At 38.7% G+C, this 22,026-nt stretch overlaps 1 protein-coding gene across 5 annotated transcripts in view; it reads right to left on the reverse strand.

The window, feature by feature from the left end:
- Nucleotides 1–586: 586 nt before the first annotated feature.
- The window catches only part of shc3 (SHC (Src homology 2 domain containing) transforming protein 3), a 123,434-nt gene continuing 101,994 nt past the window's right edge, over nt 587–22,026 (reverse strand). For all 5 annotated transcript variants that reach the window (XM_039759457.1, XM_039759458.1, XM_039759456.1 and 2 more), the window contains 4 exons: nt 14,290–14,386; nt 12,832–13,020; nt 6,496–6,791; nt 587–2,193 (listed from right to left, as the gene is read on the reverse strand). In XM_039759457.1, coding sequence (XP_039615391.1) covers nt 2,065–2,193; nt 6,496–6,791; nt 12,832–13,020; nt 14,290–14,386 — 711 coding nt within the window. In that variant the 3' untranslated portion in view covers nt 587–2,064. The remainder of the gene's footprint in view (nt 2,194–6,495; nt 6,792–12,831; nt 13,021–14,289; nt 14,387–22,026) is intronic.

Here is a 22,026-nt window from a genome sequence, read left to right on the forward strand (position 1 = left end):
CTCCATTCTGCATTAAAACATAATGTTCAAATGTTTCTCCGCCATCATTACAAACTACATGGGGCAAGTAACATATTAAAAAATATTGTTTTTCGGTGGAGTATTCAATTAAGACTGAAGCCAGGAAGCACTTCTTTGTTCAAAGAGTTGAGGGAATCTGGAACAGACTACCAAGTCCATTAAGGTATTTGAAGCACAAACCTTGACAGCCTTTAAGAAATATCAGGATGAGATATCAAGATGGATTAGCTATTAGCTAAAAAAAAGAGCTTGACAGGCAGAATGGTCACCTCTTATTTCACAAATTTCTTATGTTCTTATGATTTTGACTTTTGCCAAGTCCCATAAATTAGTTTACCAATCTTTTATTTGCAGTGTGTGACCCTTGCTATGCTTAAGTTCTCTCATTCTGGAATACCCTCACACATCTCTGCCACACTGATTTTCACTTCTGCCTCGATCTCTTGTGTGGAAAGATCAAAATGGTTACAACACAGGTGTAAATGTAACCAAGTCAGCTGGTGGCTTTGTCTGTTATTTGCTTCTAATTATTTTACAAATGGTGCAGAATAAAGAAGAACAGTAATTAAAAACTTTGACTGATTTAATGTTTAAAAGTAAAAAGATGGGTTTTTTTTAACAAATCGTTGAACTGATAAAGGTGCAACACAGCATGTCTCTTTCACAACACTAACTGGCTTCTAATTAAGAAATCTGAATAGAGAGAAAACCACTGCAGCCCACAAAGAACAGAGTTTGACACCACTAGATTAAAACCCTGACATTTAGTATAGACCAAAGCAAAGTGTTTGTCCTTGAGAAAGTCGATTAAATTACCAATACGTGATTTACAAATTGTAAAGTTTCAGGTAAGTAAACTGATACATTGTAAATCAATGAATATTTACAAAAATGTGTCACTGGACTATTTTCTTCAATAAAAAAAAAGCTCTGTCTCCATTTAGGTTGACTGAGATAATAACCTTTATTTGGGCAAAATCTAAGCTAGGGTCACTGCAGCATAATGAAATGTTGTGACCCCAACTCAGTTAATATTGCACAAGGAAAAAGATTCAGTTCAGAAATTGTTTAAAATATGGTCATTGCTCTAATGTTTTAGCACTTGTTCAGTCTTTCTGATCATAAAATAGCCTTAATGACTTATTATCATTAACATATAGAAACGCTTTCATTAATCAACTGGCATTTCAATCTTGTCTACAAAATATCTTTAAAAGAATAACAATTGAATATAAAGAATAACCATATTTTTTAAAGGCATTACTTGATGAGGCTAACCAGCTTTCAGCACTTCTGCTCACGCAGGACTGAAAAAACACAAGGTCACTTTCTACACTGCGTGCCTATACAAAATGTCTGAATGGGATAAAGCTCTAAACACAGTTACCACAGAAAGTTTGCGCTTTCAGTTCATGCGACTTTAACAGAAAATGTATTTGTCTGTACCTTGAAACAGCAACTCCAGGGAGCCAAAGGTCAAAGGAACAATTTTTGAGTATTTTTGTAAACAAAATAAAGACATACAATAGTCTGGAATTATGGCATAAATTTTTACACTGAAGCTGTACGGACACATATTAAACTTTTATAAAATGAGTTCCTTTTTAAAATATTAGCTGCTTATTTCTTTCGTTACATTTGATTTCGTCCAACTCGAGCCAACATATTTGTAAAACTGGTTGTGCTTGTTAGACAAAACTTCAATATTAATTCTAAAATACACATTTCCTCTCACATTTTGGTGAGACCGTTCAGCGTTTCATCTAAATGAGTTTCAGTGTTCAGCACAACAAACTAAATGGTATTCATTAAACCTAGAAGTCATCTTGAAAAATATAGATTTCAATAGTCACAATAAAATAATCACAGTTCTACAAATCAAGTGTATGTCAGACCGACGGATTGCTCCTTTTCTTCCTGGGTAACTTTAAGGATGTCTTGGAGTGTTTGAAAGACACCCTTGTCCTTAACCAGCTTTAGTAACAAGTATACTATTCTCATCATCCTTTAATAAAAGTGACAACCCACTCTAATGGAATGTGTTCACTGGTTCCTCTCTACAGGTTGTCTCAAACACAGTTCACTGCCGGCAGAGACGATTGGCAAGTTGTTGTCTCGGTGATGACTAATGAGGTGGCTTATGCTCTCAAATATATGATCTTTCGTCCGTACCTGTAAAAGAAACATTGAAATTGCAAGATTAGAAGAAAAAGTGAACTTATATAGTTAACTTATATAATGGTTATCATTATGAGTGTGACCATTCTGCTCTCATTATGTAAACTGAAATTAGGTGGGCACAAGCAGCAGTTGTGTTAAAATTTGGAGGTATAGCATGTCCATCAGCTGAAATCACAGATCTGGATGAAGAAATCTAATCTGATTTAGCTCTACACGTCAGTTCTGTCTTAAAAGGACAGCCCATAGTCAGAAGAGCAGTCTGATAATTGAGAAAGGCAGAGTGGAAGGGAACCATCCCTCTTTGAGTTAAATTGAGAAGGAAGATTTAGTCTGTGCCAGGGATTTCTTAATGTCAAACGAACAAAAGAGTTGATTGTGCACTTCAGAACAAAGGCTGAACATCCCCACCCCATATTAGTGGCTTCCCTGTGTAGAGGGTCAGCAGCACAATATTCTTGGGCGTTTACATCACTGATGATCTATCCTGGACTCTCAAAATCACACACCAGGCTAAGAAAGCTCGGCAGTGGATGCACTCTTCCTTAGGAGGCTGCAGTGAGTGAGAATCCCCCCACCTATCCTCACCACCTTCTACCAAGGCATCATTGATCTGCATCACATATTGGTACATAAACTGCAGTGTGTCTGACAGGAAAATTCTGCAAGGTGTGGTGAGGATGGCTGAGAGGGTTATTGGGGTCCCTCTTCCCTCCATTGAGGACATTTTTGAAAACATTTTTAAGGCTAGTTGCAAGAAGAAAGCCTCTGTATTGTAAGAAATTCCTTACACCCCTCTCATGGACAGTTTGCTCTCTTGCCATCTGTTAGGAGGTATCGATTCCATAAAATCAAGAACAGCCAGAATGTGCAATAGCTTCTTTCCACAGGCAATAAGACTGCTAAACTCTATGTAACATGTACACAACAAGACAATTTTTGTAAACAAATAATTATTTATTTTTGACCGTAGTATTTAATTGACTATTTTACACTTTTAACTCTAACTCAGGTGTTGGTTGGACCTTGTGAATTCAGCACTGTTTTTATATTGTTCCAATTTACTTTCTTGTGGTTTTCTCTTTCCCTGTTTGACATTCTGTGGTTTTGAGAAACACAATTTCATCCCACTGTATTTAGATAGCCAGTTGAACACCCACACACACAAATACACACTAAGGTCAATTTAGTTTCATCAATTCACCTAATCAGCATGACTTTGGTCAGCATGAAGAAAGTAGAGTATCTAGGGAAAGCCCATGCAGACATGGGTAGACTATGTAAACCCAACCCCTTTTCTCCTTACTGTGAGGCAGCAGCGCTACCACTGCACCACCATTATCTTCTCATTTTTTTCCCAAATATAGGAGTATCTTTGGAATCATATCTTTTCTGTAGTTTCCCATATTCTTTATTATGGCATATTTTAAAAACTAGAGGGCAGACAGGTTAAGTAGTTTGACAAAGATATTAAGCTGACTTCAGAGAAGGATAATAAACAGAGAATCTTGTGCCTTACAGAAAAATGCTTTACAATCTAGGCCACATAGCCTTACAAACAGTAAATGCTTTTTGAAGTATATTTGAAATTTCATTAATGAGTAAAGTAAATCTTTTTATAATATTTAAAGATATTCATATTGTGGCGGTCGGCCGGGACGCCCCTTCACTATATATTCAGGGGAAGCAGCCCTGGACAGTGCAATACCTCCCCCTGGACGCTGAATGGCCGCCCCCTTGGGTTGGAGTGGTGCCTCAGCCTCCCACAGGGCTCCATGGGGGATGGAGTTCTCCACAGCCCTGTTGGGTTCTGCAGGCGCCGCCAGTGGGAGCTGTAGCAGGAGCTGCTGAACCCTTGGGCCCTTCTGGGCATTAGTTTCGCCACACTCGGAAGTGCAGCTGGATGACAAAAATCAAACAACTGGAGCACTTCCGGGTGCCCAATAAAAGGGGCCAGCAACCACCACTCAGTGGCCAGAGTCAGGTGGAGGAGGACGAGGTTGCCTGGGAGGAGTGGTGGTGCAGGAGAAGAAGTGTGTGATGGTTTTGGACTGAGTTGTGACTGGGGGACATGGGGAAGATGTGACCTCCACCTGAAGAAAAATAAACAGTTTTTTTATTTTATACGCATGCCTCGGTGTTAGTCTGTGTCAGGTCGGGCGCAATATAGCGCCTTTGTTACAATATCTATTCCACTTTTCTTGTTACAACCATGACGTTCACTAAAAACAATCCCTCTTGGCTAGTGTTTCTCAACTTATCCTACATGAGCCACTGCTTTAATGTTTTAGGGGGCTACTGATTGCAAATTTCAGTTCTGTACCCAGTGAATGGGACATTTTGCTCCTGCCCTCTTGGAGAAGTGAATTGACTGACATGTTTCCAGTTTTGAACGATGATAACCTGTTATACATCGCACATTCGTTAAGAAAACCAGTAAACATGAACAAGTTCCTCAGATGCCCTGCAGAATCCCTAAGATTTTCTGAGGTAAAAATATACTTTTATTGTGAAGTTGGCAAGCAATGGTCATTGTGGCTTATCTTTAGTGTGGTTATCACCAAAGAAAAGCATGAAGCTTTCAGCTATAAAGACATCTGGAAACAAAGTGTGCTACTTACAGAAGAAGTAAGTTGTTCTGACTTATTTAAATGAAAAAAAGTAAATTTTGAGGATTTACAAATAACATTCTAATGTGTTTTGCAACAAGCCAAGCAAGCACTCTGGGCATTGTCTCATTGAAAATCAATTTTGCCAAGTACAAGAAAGCTCAGACAATTGCAGAACAGCTCATCTTGCCTTGTTCAGTGGATATGTGAATTGAAATTCTACATTTCCTAAAATATATTCCTCTCTGCACCCTATTTGCTTACCTCGATTTTGACAAACTTGTGAAAATTAGGGAGGCCAGAGGTTAAGTATTAAAAAGCAAATGGACACTAAATTGAATTACCTGAAATACTGACTTATTCCCCAGTCCATAATTTTGTTACTACAAACTATGTTTCCATCAATTTACTATACTGTATTACAAGAATTTAAATTTATTTCCTGCTTTTTAATAAGTACATACATTTAATATGTCACTGTGCTCTGTACAAAAAATACTTTATAAATCTGGTTTTTCTCACATTTACAGCTAACACAAGGCCAGATTTAGCCCACAGGGTCTCATTATTTAGAACTGCTAGGCAAGCATTAGAAGACAAGAAAGGGACAACTACAAAGATGGGCATTGTACTATTTCTGTGTGACACCGTCAGCATGACATCTTCTTTTCCTTGTTTGGAATGGCATGATTTACCTAAGTAGGGGTCTGCACATGGAGAAAGAGTATAAAGTCTTGGAATATTGCCCGGCACAACTTTGAAGCCGACGGACAGATGGGAGATAACGTCATCCGATCCTGAAAATCCTTTCAGCGCAGCAATGAAAATGGCAGACTCTATACAAAGATCTTGCCATGGCTTCCGGTCTGTTATGCCACATAAATGGTCATTAAAGAAAGCTAAGTTATTTTCTCTTATGTGATTTCTTGCAGCCGTATCACTAAGGGAGGAACATTGTCTCTTTATAATATATCTATTTAGGTTCAGGTTATTTAAGACGCCGCAATTACAAAATAACTTATTCCAACCGGGAAGCTAGCGCCTCCTGCTGGATAGATGCTCACACAATCTCCTGCTCTCTCCTTTCCTTTTTAGTATTTTGTTAATCATTCCCATCACTCATAATCTTACAAGAACAACTTAACAGTTTGCTTTCTATTACTACATTGCACTCACAACAACACCAATTAGTGGAAAAATTGGTTGAATGAAAACTATAATTATTCAAAAATGAGATTACCTCATTGCTGGGAAACAGAAGACCTTACATATGCAGGCAGATTTGGGTGACAGGGTCATGTTCCTGTTTGCATATTCTCAATTACACAATGCTGTGGTGATCATTATTTTGATTACACTGTCATCTGGAATTATTGCTCTCTGCTTCAAGGTTTACAACTATTACGTGAAACTCACAAGCACAGTGAAAATTGAAATCTGAACAGCACTGAACAAACTTGTTCAGAATGCCATGTGAAACTGGAATTTGAAAGATAACACATCAAACAGATTTTAGGAAAAACTAACTTTTTGATAACATAAATTGATTTAACACAAGCCTAGAATAGCACATTAAATATCTTTCAGTTATTAATGGCTCAAATGATCCTAAATTAGTTCAAATTGATATAACTGATCAAGATATTAAAATTAAATAATTTAAAATCAGCACTGCTTAAACACTTACTGTTCCCTCAGGATCTACTAATAACAGATGCTTTGTCTGTCCATGATGCATGCCAGTGAGTACGTAAGATCCAGGATTGGTAGTGCTCTTCCTGACTAGGAAGTCCCCATCAATTTTTAGCAGTTGCTCAGCTTCTTTTCTGCTCATTTCCCCATGGTACCAAGGCTCTGACTTCAATTCATCCTTCTCTCCAAAAGCAAAAGCTCGAACTAATAGAGGGCTGGTATTATCAACAGAGGTGACTTTTGTTAAAACCGGTCCTTGGCTGTGATTTTTAATGGCATCTGCAAAAGGTTCTGCATAAGAAAAAAGAAAATTTAGCAAATTAGATTACTACAGGCGGCATGGTGGTGCAGTGGTAGCGCTGCTGCCTCGCAGTTAGGAGACCTGGGTTTGCTTCCCAGGTCCTCCCTGCGTGGAGTTTGCATGTTCTCCCCGTGTCTGCATCGGTTTCCTCCCACAATCCAAAGACTAGGTTTGGTTAGGTTAGGTGGATTGGTGAGTCTGAATTGGCCCTAGTGTGGGGTTTGTGTGTGTCCTGTGATGGGTTGGCACCCTGCCCAGGATTGGTTGCTGGGATTGGCTCCAGCAGACCCCCGTGACCCTGTATTCGGATTCAGCGGGTTAGACAATGGATGGATGGATTACTACAGCATCTGATTTTTTAATATAATTTTTTAAGTATTATTAAATATTATGTAAATTGTACTTATAAGAGTTTGTCAAAACAAGCGTAACCATGGTTGAAAAATAACTATAGGATAATGTGATTTGTGAGCATGTGTGTGTCATCATGTGGTGGGTGCAGCAACGCGCTGTATCAGTGCATGCTCCCTGACCTGACCTGTTTTTTTTTTTTAAATACTTGATTGGCATACATAAATACAGTATATGCAATTTTTAATTAAGAATGCTGAAAAATCTTTTCTAGGCAGAAAAGACTAAAACTTTGGATCGGAGGCTATTCCATTTATAGCACTGGTCAGTGGAGCCTGCAAGTACCTTACTGAATGTTCTAAATTGGCACTAATTCATATATAGTATTGGTCAGTGGAAAGTGCTGGTATAAAGCCTGTTCAAGCTTCATCACCCCACAAATCACCATGTACAGATGAAGGAAGTCAGTGTCAAATAGAAATGCCTCCACACTCCTCCAAAAAATTGATATACTGTACAATCATCAAAGACCCCATAAAAAATGATAAGACAACTGTTATGTTTGGCTTTTCTTTGGCTGTATGTAGTGTGGCGAGCGGCTGGGGATGGTTCCCAGCTGAGACGCCTGGAAGGACCGGGAGAGGGACTATGCTTCCTCTGGACCACAAGAGGGCAGCCGTCCGGGTTGGTATGGGGGCCATGGGAATGGAGCATGGAAGCACAACCCTAAAATGGCCCTTGGTCACCACCAGGGGGCACCCAGACACCTGAGAAACCCTGGACCTCAGCACTTCCGCGCACACCAAGAGGTGCTGGCAAAAAGATTACCAAGGACACCTGGAGTGCTTCCGGGAGCTCATGCAGCACTTCTGTCACACCAGGAAGTGCCGCCAGAAGCTCATCAGGAGGCACCAGGAGCACAGCCAGGTGCACTTAAAAGGGCCATCTCCCTCCATTCAGAAGCTGGAGTCGGGTGGAAGAGGACGAAACCTGGAGGAGAGGAGTGGAGGCGGTAAAGGCAGGACATTGGAGAGGCCTGGACTGAGGGTGCTTGGTGCAGGGGTACCGGGTTGTGTGCGGTATTGTAAATAGTTGTAAATATGAATAAACATGTGTTGCTGCTTGAACCATCAGTGTCTGCCTGTCTGTGTCCAGGCTGCCTTCCACAATAGTTATACTGTACTTGATATATGTTATGGTTCAGCCAGGGTTCCTCCCTTGACTGGGGATCAAATCCTTGTTTCATGCCCTTTTTGTTCTTCTTCGAGTTATTTATTTATGTTGGTGTTACTTTTATTAATTATTTGCATTCTTCTTTGTTTTTTTCTCTAAACATTTGTTAAGTGTATTGTACTTTGTGAGTGGTTCCCAAAGAGGCGGGACCACCTGCCCATTAATGCCAGGGACTGCCCTCAGCCTTAGAAAAGTGAGGATTTACCCACACTTCCTGGCGGTTCATCTACAATGCAATAGGGAGTGTTGTGCCCTGTGCTTAATGTTTTCTGGATTTTTGACCATTTTGCTCTGTCTTTTGATAATACCATTGGATATCTGTGCATGAAACATGGTTGGTTTTGTGATTGTCTTTTGCAGCCATTGTATGTCCTTTGTGATCGTTGAGCTTCACAGTGTAACAAAGCCTTTTAGTGAAATAAATGTTTATTTTACAATGATCATCTGTTTGCTCTTTTATCTAGCCGGGGTTTATAATAAGAAATGGACATTTTTGTAAGTGGTTTTGGATCTCTTAAGTGCAATACAAAATTCCTAATAATAAAATATATACTGCTAAAACGGGTGGCACGGTGGCGCAGTGGGTAGCGCTGCTGCCTCACAGTTAGGAGACCCGGGTTCGCTTCCCGGGTCCTCTCTGCATGAAGTTTGCATGTTGTCCCTGTGTGTGGGTGCTCTGGTTTCCTCCCATAGTCCAAAGACATGCAGGGATTCTAAATTGTCACTAGGTGTGTGGGTATTTGTGTGTGCTCTGCAGTGGGCTGGTGTCCTGCCCAGGGTTTGTTTCCTGCCTTGTGCCCTGTGTAAGCTGAGATTGGCTCCAGCAGACCCCTGTGACCTTATAGTTAGGATATAGCGGGATGGATACTGCTAAAATAATTGTGTCTTTAGCCTGGTTTCACTTCAGCGTGGAAATAGCACTTAACCTATATCTATACTAATAAACGGCAAAGCCCTCACTGACTCACTCACTGACTGACTGACTCATCACTAATTCTCCAACTTCCCGTGTAGGTAGAAGGCTGAAATTTGGTAGGGTTATTCCTTACAGCTTCCTTACAAAAGTTGGGCAGGTTTCATTTCGAAATTCTACGCGTAATGGTCATAACTGGAAGCTGTTTTTCTCCATTTACTGTAATGGAGATGAGCTTGAAACACGTGGGGGCGGAGTTTCGTGTGACATCATCACGCCTTCCACGTAATCACGCAGTACATAGAAAACCAGGAAGACGCCCAAAAAGCGCTGAAGAAAACATGCATTATATAATTGAGAAGGCAGCGAAACAATAAGAAGCGAGCGAGTGACATATACAACCATATTCATGAGTTCTGCTACTTCGGAAACAAAGCACGATGTAAACCTAAACTTTAAATTAAGTTCATAGACAGGCTGTCGCTGGCGTTTGTAATTTAGTGCCTACCCATATAAGGCCGTCCATCAGCGGCAATCCAATAGCAAACTGCCACGGGTAAATATTCACGGGTGAAGGACTGTCATTATGCAGAGGAAAATGAGATGGTCAGGGTGGTGTTTGGCACAAACTCAGCGAAACTGCGAGAAAAAGTTTTAAGGACTTCGGTAACATTAAATACAGCCATGGACATAGCACGACATGGCACCAGCACAGCTGGGAAACTTCGATGCATGTACACCGAGCGGCTCACGTGAACTGATGCAGTGCACAGACAAAAAGCAACAGTTCCAAAGAGCGCTGAACAAAAAACGAATTACACAATTGAAAAGGCAGCAAAAAATATGAAGCGTCTGATACATACAAGCATATTCATAAATGCAGCTACTGTGGAAACAAAGCACACGGTGGAAAAGTCAATGTCCCGCTAAAGGAAGACAGTGTAAAAAAACCCGTGCATGCAGTGTGTCGGTCTCAGATAAAGAAGAAGACGAGCTGTTTATTGATGCAGTAAGAAACGAATCGATGAATGAAACCTGTCATCTTTACAACGATTGACAAACACGGAATGTAACTTGAACACAACACATCCTACAAATACGAACCTGATTGAAAGAAATAATGATAATCAAATCCTTGATGACAGCAACACTCAGTAAAACTCACAAAACAATTACTGTATATTGACAGTCATGTTACGTTATTTTTAAAATGTTCCCTTTTCTTTTTCATAGCTTCTTTAACACACTACATCTCCGCTGCGATACGCGGGTATATATATATGTATATATATATATCCCGATCTACATACTCGAATAATGGATACTTTATTCGCCATCAATGATTGTTTTGGTAAAGCCATACTCAGTGTATTCATTAGATGAACGGTAAAAAAGTAAGAGCGAGGGGAGGATGACTTATTGAGGCATGCAAGCAAAACCACAATAGCACGCGGGCTCGATGTACGAAAAAATATATCTTTTCAAGTTCTATTTACTCCATATGTGTCAAACTCAAGGCCCGAGGCAACATCCGCCCGGTGTAATTATATCCGCCCGAGATCATTTTATATACTGTATTATTGTTATTAATGGCCCGGGGATATGAAGCACTGGTAACACAATAAACTACAGATCCCATAATGCAGCCTTTCAGCTGCCTTGCCGAACACTTACCGCGTCCCCGCCGTCTCTGTCTTCAGTCGTTTCCTTACTTTGCGAAGGAAGCAGCTTTCTCAGAGCTTCTGCACTGTTTTATAAACGAACGATATATAAGAAAGTCCTTTTTCCTTGCTTCGCCACGAAGCAGCCTTTTATTTAATCCACGGGTTCTCCGCTGTTTCATTGTTCATTTATTACGATTTTTATAGTTATTGTGTAGGTTTTATTTAATCCACGGGTTCTCTTCTGTGTTCACTGCGGTATCTTCTTTCGTTTACGAGCTTCGCCAAGGAAGCAGCTTTCTCACAGCTTCTGCACTATTTTAAAAACGAACGACATATAAGAAAGTGCTTTTTCCTTGCTTCACCAACGAAGCAACCTTTTTATTTAATTCACGGGTTCTCTTCTATTTTATTGTTCATTTGTTACGATTGTTACAGTTATTGTGTAGGTTTTATTTAATCCACGGGTTCTCTTCTGTGTTCACTGCGGTGTCTTCTTTCGTTTACGACCTTCGCCAAGGAAGCAGAAACTTACAACCACCGAAACTTTGTAACGGCACAAGACTTCAGGTCACATCTCTACAAAACAACCTAATTGAAGCAACTATATTTACTGGCAGTGCCTCAGGTGACACAGTTTTTATTCCTCGCATCCCCGTTATACCATCTAATCTCCCATTTCAATTCAAACGCGTTCAATTTCCAGTAAGACTCTGCTTCGCAATGACAATTAATAAGTCTCAGGGACAAACACTACAAAAGGTTGGCATTGATTTGAGGCGGGATTGCTTTTCACATGGCCAACTGTATGTTGCATGCTCAAGAGTGAGCTCAGCACACAGCTTAGTCATATTACAACCAGAGGGCCGAACTGACAACGTGGTATACAGAGAGATCCTTAACAATTAATTTTTACATATTTTCGTTCAGTCTAAAAATGTTTACTTTTTTATTAATAAAAATATTCAGACAGTATTTCACCGCTGCGAAGAGCGGGTATTTTGCTAGTTACATTATAAACTGCAATATACATTAGGTGTGAAAGATATTCTTTCTTTGCAATCATCTTTTTCTTGTCTTAATATCTCTCCAATGAATGATTACTAAGATGGGTAATGTACAGTCTTAAGTATTCGCTGCAATTCTAAATTAACACTTTGCAAAAGAGCATGTTTTTCCTGCTGGACACAATAACAATGGATCAAGATAAATAGACACATAAGCCCATCGAAGCTCTTTTCTGAAAAGCATCTTGTACATAAATACTACTGTAGTGTACTTACAGGATTGCACTTATCCATTATCAGAGTGGGACTGACCTGGCATTTGGGTTTTGAGAAATACACTGTGATTATTAAAATGCCCAACTTCTCTATATTCCAATTACATAGGCATAAAAGGTGGTGTTCAATAAATCTTTAGTTTCGTTTTCATGTGTGCATGTAAAATGGGAGACAATAAGCATTTCTGACAATAGCTAATAAATGGACAACATATTGATCATAACATTATTTAAATATATTGTTCTTTGTCTAAAAATAAAAGCAACTTACATTTGAATAATGCTGTAATAATCTCAAAAAATTTTACATATGGCTTCTGAATACAAATGGTATAAATAAAGTATAAAGCAAGTGAACACATTCAAAAAATTAATGTCTGGTTATTGGCAGTGTCCAGTAATGAATGAGTGTGGGAGTGTTCCTGTGATGGACTGAAACCTTATTTGGGATCATTTCTCGCCCTACACCTAATGTTACATATGGATGTACACAGTTTCCCCATGACCTTGAACTGGATAGGTAAGTCAAGTTACAGACAGAATAATAAATAAAAAATATAAGTCTAAATAAAACATAAAAGAGAACTTACTCATATCAAATATATCTTTTTTAGGACTGTCTTTGGTAAGCCCTGTTCCTTCGATCACAGTGTCAGATTCAGTTTGTAGTGCTGACAGGGTGTGAACATCTATTTGCTGGGTATTAATGTATGTTGGAGCTTCTGCACTTTTTGGTAGCTGTGTTTTCCCCTCTGACATAGAGTAGATATCACATGAGCCTGAAAAATATAAATAAATAAGAACATCAGAACTAATCAATATTAGAACTACAGTACATACTATATTAAATTAAAATAGTAAGTTACAGTGTGGTAATTAAATACAATCTAGGAAGTTGCAGCACAACGCAAATTAATATAATACCTGAATCACTAAAAAGAAATAGGGTTTCTTGATAAACATCAACGAGAAAACTCCAGATCCTGCCCTTTGTGATTTTAATAGTATAACCCTTGATCAGGTCAGAAACGAAAATTATAAATCTTAACCTACCAAAAATACAATTGGCCTACAGGAACACCAATACTGTGTTGACCTCTCATTTGTGGTAATCTAAATGAAAAAATCAGCATGCAAATAAAGAGCCACTAGCAGACCACTCTGATCAGATAAAAACCTCACTAACCAGCTTGTCAATTAGACCATCACCAAACAAGCTAAGAACTAAACACCATGAAGTCAGTAACCAAAACGATAGGCAAATCCAGGATACAAAAATAAAATACAACATCAAATGGGTAATAAAAAAATCCTAAACTAGTCTTCACAGAAGCAACATTTAGTGTTAACTACAAGATTTGAGATAAAGTAAAATAGATCCAAAACTTGTACATTGAGTTTAGCATGCCTGTATGTTTTATGGTGATGCTGTCATGTCAGAGGTCCTAGAGGACCAGTAACCATTCATCTATGCAAAAGGACGAAGGTCCAAGTCTTTAGAGCCCTGGTGCTTCCTGTCTTGCTATATGGTTGTGAGACATGGATGCTATCCAGTGACCTGAGATGAACACTGGACTCCTTTGGTACTGTATCTATCCGGAAAACCCTTGGGTACTGTTGGTTTGACTTTGTGTCGAATGAGCGGATGCTAATGGAGTCTTGAATGAGGCACATTACCTGTATTGTATTCCCCAAGGGTGATACAGCTTGTAAGATCCTCATTGCTGGGGACCCAAGTGGCTGGACCAGGCCAAGGGGTCACCCATGTAACACCTGGCTGCGGCAGATAGAGGGTCATTTCCGGAGGGTGGGACTGGACTGCGTGTCTGCCTGGGGGTTTGCAAACCGGGATCCCAAGTTGCTTCGTCGTGGAGTGGGTGCGGCAACACACTGCACCAATGCATGCTCCCCAACTTGACTTGATTTGTTTATGACAACAGCTAGTAAGTACCCACAGAGACGTTACTCAATACATATTTCACATACACTTGTTCAGTTGTCAATATAACATCTGTTTATAGGAATTAGTACATATAACACAGGACTACCTTGCCTGACTGGTGCAGGTCTTTTCTCTTCACTCTGATTTTCAAGTAAGTGCCGACCTTGATAGTAGGTTTGGTCTAGCCCCGCTATAGTGGCTGACTGCAGGGTAAAAATAAATAATGTAGAATTAGTAACATACAGAATAACATCAGCAAAAGATTTCTGGCTGTTACATTTTTTCATTTAGCCTTTATTAAAAATAAGACTAATCTAAAAATGACACCAAATTACTGTGTAACACCTACTGTGGAACCAAGTGAGATACTTGTAATGCAGAAAAACTACCACATCAGAAACAAACTTCCATCTCTAAAATGTTTCATTCACATGCACCTATTGGGATAAATAATTCAAACAGCACCCATAAAGTCAGCCAGAATACGACTGTCAGAGGGCAGGAGATAAAAGAAAGCACACAGAATCTTCTGGCAGAGAGACCTGGCATTGTCTTGAAACACAGTTCTAAATAAAAATACAATTAAGAGCGATGTTGCATGAACATTGAACCAGCATAGAAATTGATATGTAATACATAAATATCTGACAATCAAATAATATAATAAGTACAGTATATCGTTTTGGTATTTGGAGAGTAAACTAGCATTACTCTCCTTAACAAGCTCATCATTTTACTAGTTTGTAATTATAGCACAATGTTACCATTTTCAGCATAAGTGCAAAGGCACATCAACTAAAGATAAATTTAAAACTTGTAAAACTGAGCATGACTGATCTATTGTGGCAGGGTACATTTTTAAGATTTTTACAACAATGGTTCTTAAACTGGGGACCCCATTTAGCTGTAGGTTTTTTGTTACAATCATCTTCTGCTTTATTTGGACCCCTAACCTAATTAAACTGTTTGTTATTTACCATTTTCTATGTTTTGAAGTCAATGCAGAAGGAAATGTAGAATGAAATATTCCCAAATTTTGTTAGAATGTGTTAAACATTTATAACTTGATAATTCAGTATTTTTAGGTGTGTTTGCATATAATGCATGAAGCACCTATTGCAATAGCCATGTCTGTCTGTCTGTCATTGAGATACTTGATTGTGCTGCACGCAGTTTTAAGATGTCAAAATCTCCCATTGAAAAAGAGAAAAATTCTGTGCAAATTCAACTATGAATTACATTACTACAATATATATTGATGGCAAAAATTATCTAGACATTCTCCTTCTCCAACGTCTCCAGTACCTGCAAACAGCTACCCTAAACGGTAAAAAGGGAGAGTTGAGCCTATTCAAGTAAATGTAAAGTAAAATAAAAACACTTTACACCTATTCTTATGGAGCGCCCACCCATTGAGTTACTGCACCTTTCAGTGTCCATAATGGGGGGCGTAATGGTGTAGAGATCCTCTTAAGTTATGTAAATGCAGCCTATGTTGCCTATTGGATTGACTGGTTCTGCATAGGGTTACAATATTTGGTGAAAAAAGCTGAATAGATGATACTCAGAGAGCTGCAACTGTCAATAGCTGAGTGCTAATTGGCATTAAGATGAGATCAGACCTGCTCAGATTGTACCACAGGTTTATATTTAATATCATTAACATTTTCACAGGGCAGATGCAACTTGTGCTGCCCAGAATGGAACAAGACTTTTGTTTCTTTGTCTGAAGTCACTAGAATTCTGAATGACTCATCAAGTAAGATATTGGTGACAGAGTGAATCATCTCTATTGCTGACTCATCCACGATGATGTACTTCACAGTATCTCTTTGGGATGAATTTAGTCTGCATTTTAATGTCTGAATCACACATTTAGGTTTAATTGTACTGTGCTCCCTTTTCACCAAGGCTCATTCACATAAATCTCCAGTCCCCCTCCTGCTTTTTCCACCCAAACTGATGAAACCCATCTAGCATTAAAATAGATTCTGAGTTAAGCAGTTTAAGCTTGTTCTCCTCAGCACCCAAAATGTCATGGTACCTGAACTTCCATGTGAAGCCTGAAAACCGTGAGGACTGATTTAGATCATTTATGTTAGGCAAAATGCCTAGTGGGGGCTGGTTGGTCTCATGGCCTTCGGACCCAGCAGATTTAGTTTTTTTCCCCCAGCCATCTAGAGTTTTTTTCTGTCCTCCCTGGCCATCAGACCTTGCTTTATTCTTTGTTAATTAGCATTGCCAAATTTTTATATTCTTTCTTCATCTTATAAAGCACTTTGAGCTTCATCATTTGTATGAAAATACAAATAAATATAAATGTTGTTGTTGCTGAACTCACTATCAGATATAACAGTTTGTACAACTTATATGAAAGCAATCTAACATTTCTCAATATATGGAGTCAGGCCAGGTCTGAATCTTTTCCACCTTATTTTTATTCTCTTTGATCTTCGTCTCTTCCAGCCCTAGATAAGCTTGTAAGTTTTTTCCACTGATCCATAGCTTGATCTTTTTTAACTTCACTGTGGAGCTCGGACCTGGACACAAACAGACACGGATGCCAAATGTCCCAAACACACACGCTTTAATCTCTTTTCTTCTCGCACACACAATGAAGTGTACAATTCACTTTTAACTCACAGTACTTTTCCACTATTTTTTTCTTTGTCTCTTCTGCTGCCTCCACTCCTCCCGTCGCAAGCTCCATCCTCTGCCTTCCGACTCTGGCTCTCTGAATGGAGTGAGGCGGCCTGGCCTCTTTTATACTTCATCTGGATGTGCTCCAGGTGATTCCTGATGATCTTGTGGCAGCTCTTCCTGGTGTGGCAGAAGTGCTGCCGTCCAGGGCTCCATAATCGTCTGGGCGCCCCCTGGCAGTGGCCATGGGCCCCAACAAGGATAAGCGTCCAAGCTCTGATGCCATGGCCCCCATTTAGACCAGAGTGGTTGTCCTCTCATGGTCCAGGGGATGTATTGTCCCTCTCCTGGTTCTTCCAGGCGTCCTAGCTCTGCAGGATCTCCAGCCGTTTGCCACATCTCTTAACAAGACATGTCCATGATAAAGTGTGATATACTGTAAGTGGTAATACTGCATTTTTCCAGTTGAACAAAATTAGACCCCATGCTATTAATGCAACAAAGTCAACAACATCTTTCTGTTGTTATTTTGGCATAGCTACACCTCCTGTCTGATTATTATGTAAAAGTGCTTCTGTACAAGACATAGAGGGAAATGGAGGTGTTTTACAAAAATCATTATCCCTTGAATCCCATGCCTGGTCATTGTCTTTGTGGAGCTTGCTTGTGTTATGTTGATTGGAGATTCTAAACTGACAACTTGAGAGTGTGGATGTATTCTTAAATAGGCCCTGTTACCTATCCCATTTATTTTAAATGGTCTGCTTTAAATGCAGTGGAAGAAGTGGTTTTGACAGAGGTAATATTTATATACAATATGCTCAAATGGTGCAAAGGTAAATGAGTACCCTGCCTTACTACATATATAGAAAGTCAACAAAACCTTTCAAGATTTCGTCATTTTTTACTCTAAAGCTCCATATGTTGAACAGTTTAAATACCTCGGGGTAAACATCACAAGTAAACATAAAGCTCTTTATCAACAAAATTTCGTCGTCTGTATGGAAAAAATTAAACAAGACTTGCATAGATGGTCAACCCTTCATCTCACACTAGCTGGAAGAATTAACACTGTTAAGATGAATATTCTTCCTAAGCTCCTTTTTTTATTTCAAAACATACCAATATACATTAATAAATCGTTCTTTAAGCAATTAGATTCAACAATAACCTCATTTATTTGGAATTCTAAACATCCACGCATCAAAAGAGCGACCCTACAAAGACAAAAGGCAGAAGGCGGCATGGCTCTACCTAACTTCCAGTTTTATTACTGGGCGGCAAATTTACAGTCGATAAGAACCTGGATACAAATAGAAGAACATACACAGGCATGGACGGCAATAGAAGTAAAATCCTGCAGTACTTCTTTGTATTCCTTGCTTTGTGCTCCAATAAACACACGTTATCGGCAATACACTAATAACCCAATTGTGCTCCACTCACTTAGAATCTGGAACCAATGTAGAAAGCATTTTAAGACGGAGAAGCTTCTTTCTGTGGCACCCCTGCAAAAGAACCACCTCTTTCAACCCTCACAAACATATGCAGTTTTTAATATCTGGAAAAATTTGGAATTAACTTGCTTAGAGACCTTTATATAGACAACGTCTTTGCATCCTATGAACAATTACGTTCCAAATTTAACATTCCAGCTACAAATTTCTTTCACTATCTTCAAATCAGGAACTTTGTTAAACAGAACCTTCCAGATTTTCCTCATCTTGCACCCTCATCCACGCTGGAAAAATTATTGCTCAATTTCAAGGAGTTAGACTCCATCTCTACAATATATAAAATCCTTTTACAATCCCTTCCTTTCAAAGATCCAAGAGGACACTGGGAAAATGACCTCTCAATTAATATATCAGAAAAGGAGTGGAAAGTAGCAATGCAGAGAATTCACTCAAGCTCCATATGCAAAGCATACAATTATACAACTCAAAATTATATATCGAGCACATCTGTCTCGACTAAAACTCTCCAAAATGTTTCCAGGGCATGATCCAACCTGCGAACGTTGCAACCAAGCCCCAGCCTCACTAGGTCACATGTTCTGGGCCTGCTCCAAATTAACATTATTCTGGACAAAATTTTTAATTACCTCTCAGACAGTCTTGGACTCACAATCCCTCCTAACCCATTAACAGCTGTGTTTGGGGTTCTTCCAGAGGGTCTTAAAGTGGAGAAAGACAAACAAACTGTGATTGCATTCACTACACTGTTGGCACGCAGACTTATTCTGATAAACTGGAAGAACCCAAACTCTCCTCTTTTAAGTCAGTGGGAAACTGATGTGTTATATTATTTAAAATTGGAAAAATCAAATACTCAGTTAGAGGATCTGTGCAGACTTTTTTCAAAACATGGCAGGATCTAATCAGTAATATTTTGAAATGATTTTATAAAGCACAGAGAATTTGTTGATTTAGGTATTTTTAAAAGCCTTAAATTTTACACCGTTTGGCTTGCTCTCTCTCTCAAGGGTGGGGATCGATCTGTTCTTAGCATAATTTTTTTTTTTGTAAAAACTTGATTGCTATGTATTGATTGTAATAAAATTAATAAATAAATAATAAAAAAAAAAAAAATAAAGCTCCATATGTACCTTGCAACATTCAAGTGAAGTGAATTTTAGGAGAAAAAAAAAAATACAAGCACAGAACATTCAGCTTCCTGTTCTTGATTGTATGGTTGCTTTGTGGTGTCTTTGTGGTAACTGGCATGTTAAAGGTGAACCATTTTCCATTTTCAGCTTCCTGCCTGAAGGGTTAAGGTGTTCTACAAGAATTTACCTGTACTTTGCACCATCCATTTTCCTTTCGCATCGAAGCAGGCTTCCATGTGCACTATTCACTTTCTGACGATTTCCTAGTCCTACTTGAAAGGAAACACCCCTCACAACTGGGGTCAAACTGTGTTTTACTGTAGGAATGGGATTCTTAGGATCGTAGCATGTATTGGATATTGGACTTTCTATATGTAATTATAAAGGTCCTGTTCTTCAACACATGGGGTACAGGCTTCTTTGCATTAACCTCTCTGAAGAACCAAAAAAGGAACAAGTTGGACACTGACAATTAACAGTTAGAAACATCTGTAGCAAACAGACTTTCAGAGTGCTTAAAAATATTTTTGGCTCTCTCCTACATGCCTAATTCTCACATGTCAATTACATGTGTGGATTTTGGAATATAAATATCTTGTTTCATGTAAGACAATCTCAGTGGACTTCATCGGTTTATTGCAAATCTCTAAATTTCTTGTTGTATACCTTTTCTGATACAGGCTTCCTTGTTTTGTTTCAGATTTTTGTTATGTCACTTGAACCAGTTGAACTCCACACAGATTCTCCTTAGAGTCACCTAATAAAGAGTAGATGGCTTTATCACTGAGCATTTCCAAAGGTAAGGCAGATTTGCCTGCAGGTCCCTAGATGGCATTACTAAGGAAGTTGATTGAAATTGTAATGACTTGCTGATTGGAGATATTTTGATAAAACAGCCATTTCAGGGATAACTGTGGTTTGATGAAACCCAAATCCTTTCAAATAACTCCTTTTAGATGTAAATGTGGTCTAGATTTTATCAGAAGCATTTTTATCAAGAATTTGCCTCTGGATTCATTGTATAGTAATGCTATAACACCCAGGGTGAATATAACAGTAGGATACTGCAGTATGCAGTATTGGGACTGTTTAATAGGTGAACCAAGAGAATGGTGTGAGGGTGGAATAGTCACACATTTTTCCTTTTCCTTACTAGTATTGAAGGACACTGCCCAAAAGAAAACCAGCATCACCTCCATTTCTCTTCCAACTCCTTTCCTTTTTGACAACCAATGAAAAGTCCAGGACAAAATTAAATGTGGTATTCTGACTTACAGTCTTCACATAGAGAAGACAACACTCAGAGAGGGGACGATGCATATGTCAAATTTCGTCTGATTCTCTGTTAACCATCAGAGTCACCAGAGGGTTAATGTTGGCTTCTTTTTTAATTTATAAATAATGCTTCAACTAACAATATAAGCATCCAATGCAAATAAATGCATGTTGCAATTATGAAATAATACTTCTGACATGAAAAACACATTTACACTCTGCAGTTACACTCTTCTGGGCATATTCAGCATTAATGTTTGAAATGTGTCACCTACTGGAATTTATTTTGTAAAGCATGTAGTAATAAATACACTGCATTTTTCATTGTAACAGATGGCACATCACAAGCATTCGTACGGCTGTTGAGAATCCTATACCAAGTGTCATATAACTGAGGCAATAAACTACTGATATAATGTGAGTCAATTTCTGTCCATCCAGGAGTCACAACTGAATGAAGTCTCCGTCCATCTGAATGCAGTTTTGCTACAATTACAGAAAGCTTGGTTACAAACTGGTTATTTAAATTTGAAATGCCAAACTGTAGGCCCCTTCCTCCAAGTCACTCTGGACATACATATTAATTTAATTTAAGACATGACCGCCAATATTCCATCATTTTCATTATCAGAAGATGTATTTATAGTGCTCAGTTTATTGAGCAAAGAAACAATATCAGTGTGACAGAGTAGGAGAGAAGGTGAGAGCTAGAAGTTAAGGTGTCAGTGAGTTTCCTGTAATAGGTTTACACTTTTGAATTTGGGTACGATCCAGTGCATTCTGTGTTAATATTTGCAAAGTTCCATCTGTTGGAATGTATTTTGTGATGCATGTAGTAACAAAAATACATTGTGTTTTTACTCCAACAGATGGCGCACTTTAAACATTTGTACTGGGGCTGAGAATCCAACACCAAGTGCTGTATAATTGACAAGTATGGCAACAGCCAGACAGCTGACACTATAACTTAATAAAAGAAATTCTAAATATAAGAAACAGGATGACAGAAGAAGAACTAAATCCCATTCAAGTCTATTAAACACTTTGGTAATCTGACTTCATTAATGTAGCAAAATCAGAGTGGGCATAAATTGTGCAAATAAATAAATTCAAATGACAGTCATGAAGAGGATGCATTGACTTTCCAGGTCCCAAATGGGATTGACACTTCCTCAATTAAAAAATATTATTTATGGAAATTTTCCTTTATTAAAGAATAGTTAATGGTTGGTTGGTTGGTTGTAGTATTGGTACAATCTGTTGGAATGAAAAATTGAAGGCATTTTATTGTTACACGCAACTGATACCTTGGAATGGGTG

Source organism: Polypterus senegalus, chromosome 7 (assembly GCF_016835505.1).
Source record: "Polypterus senegalus isolate Bchr_013 chromosome 7, ASM1683550v1, whole genome shotgun sequence".
Taxonomy (NCBI): domain Eukaryota; kingdom Metazoa; phylum Chordata; class Cladistia; order Polypteriformes; family Polypteridae; genus Polypterus; species Polypterus senegalus.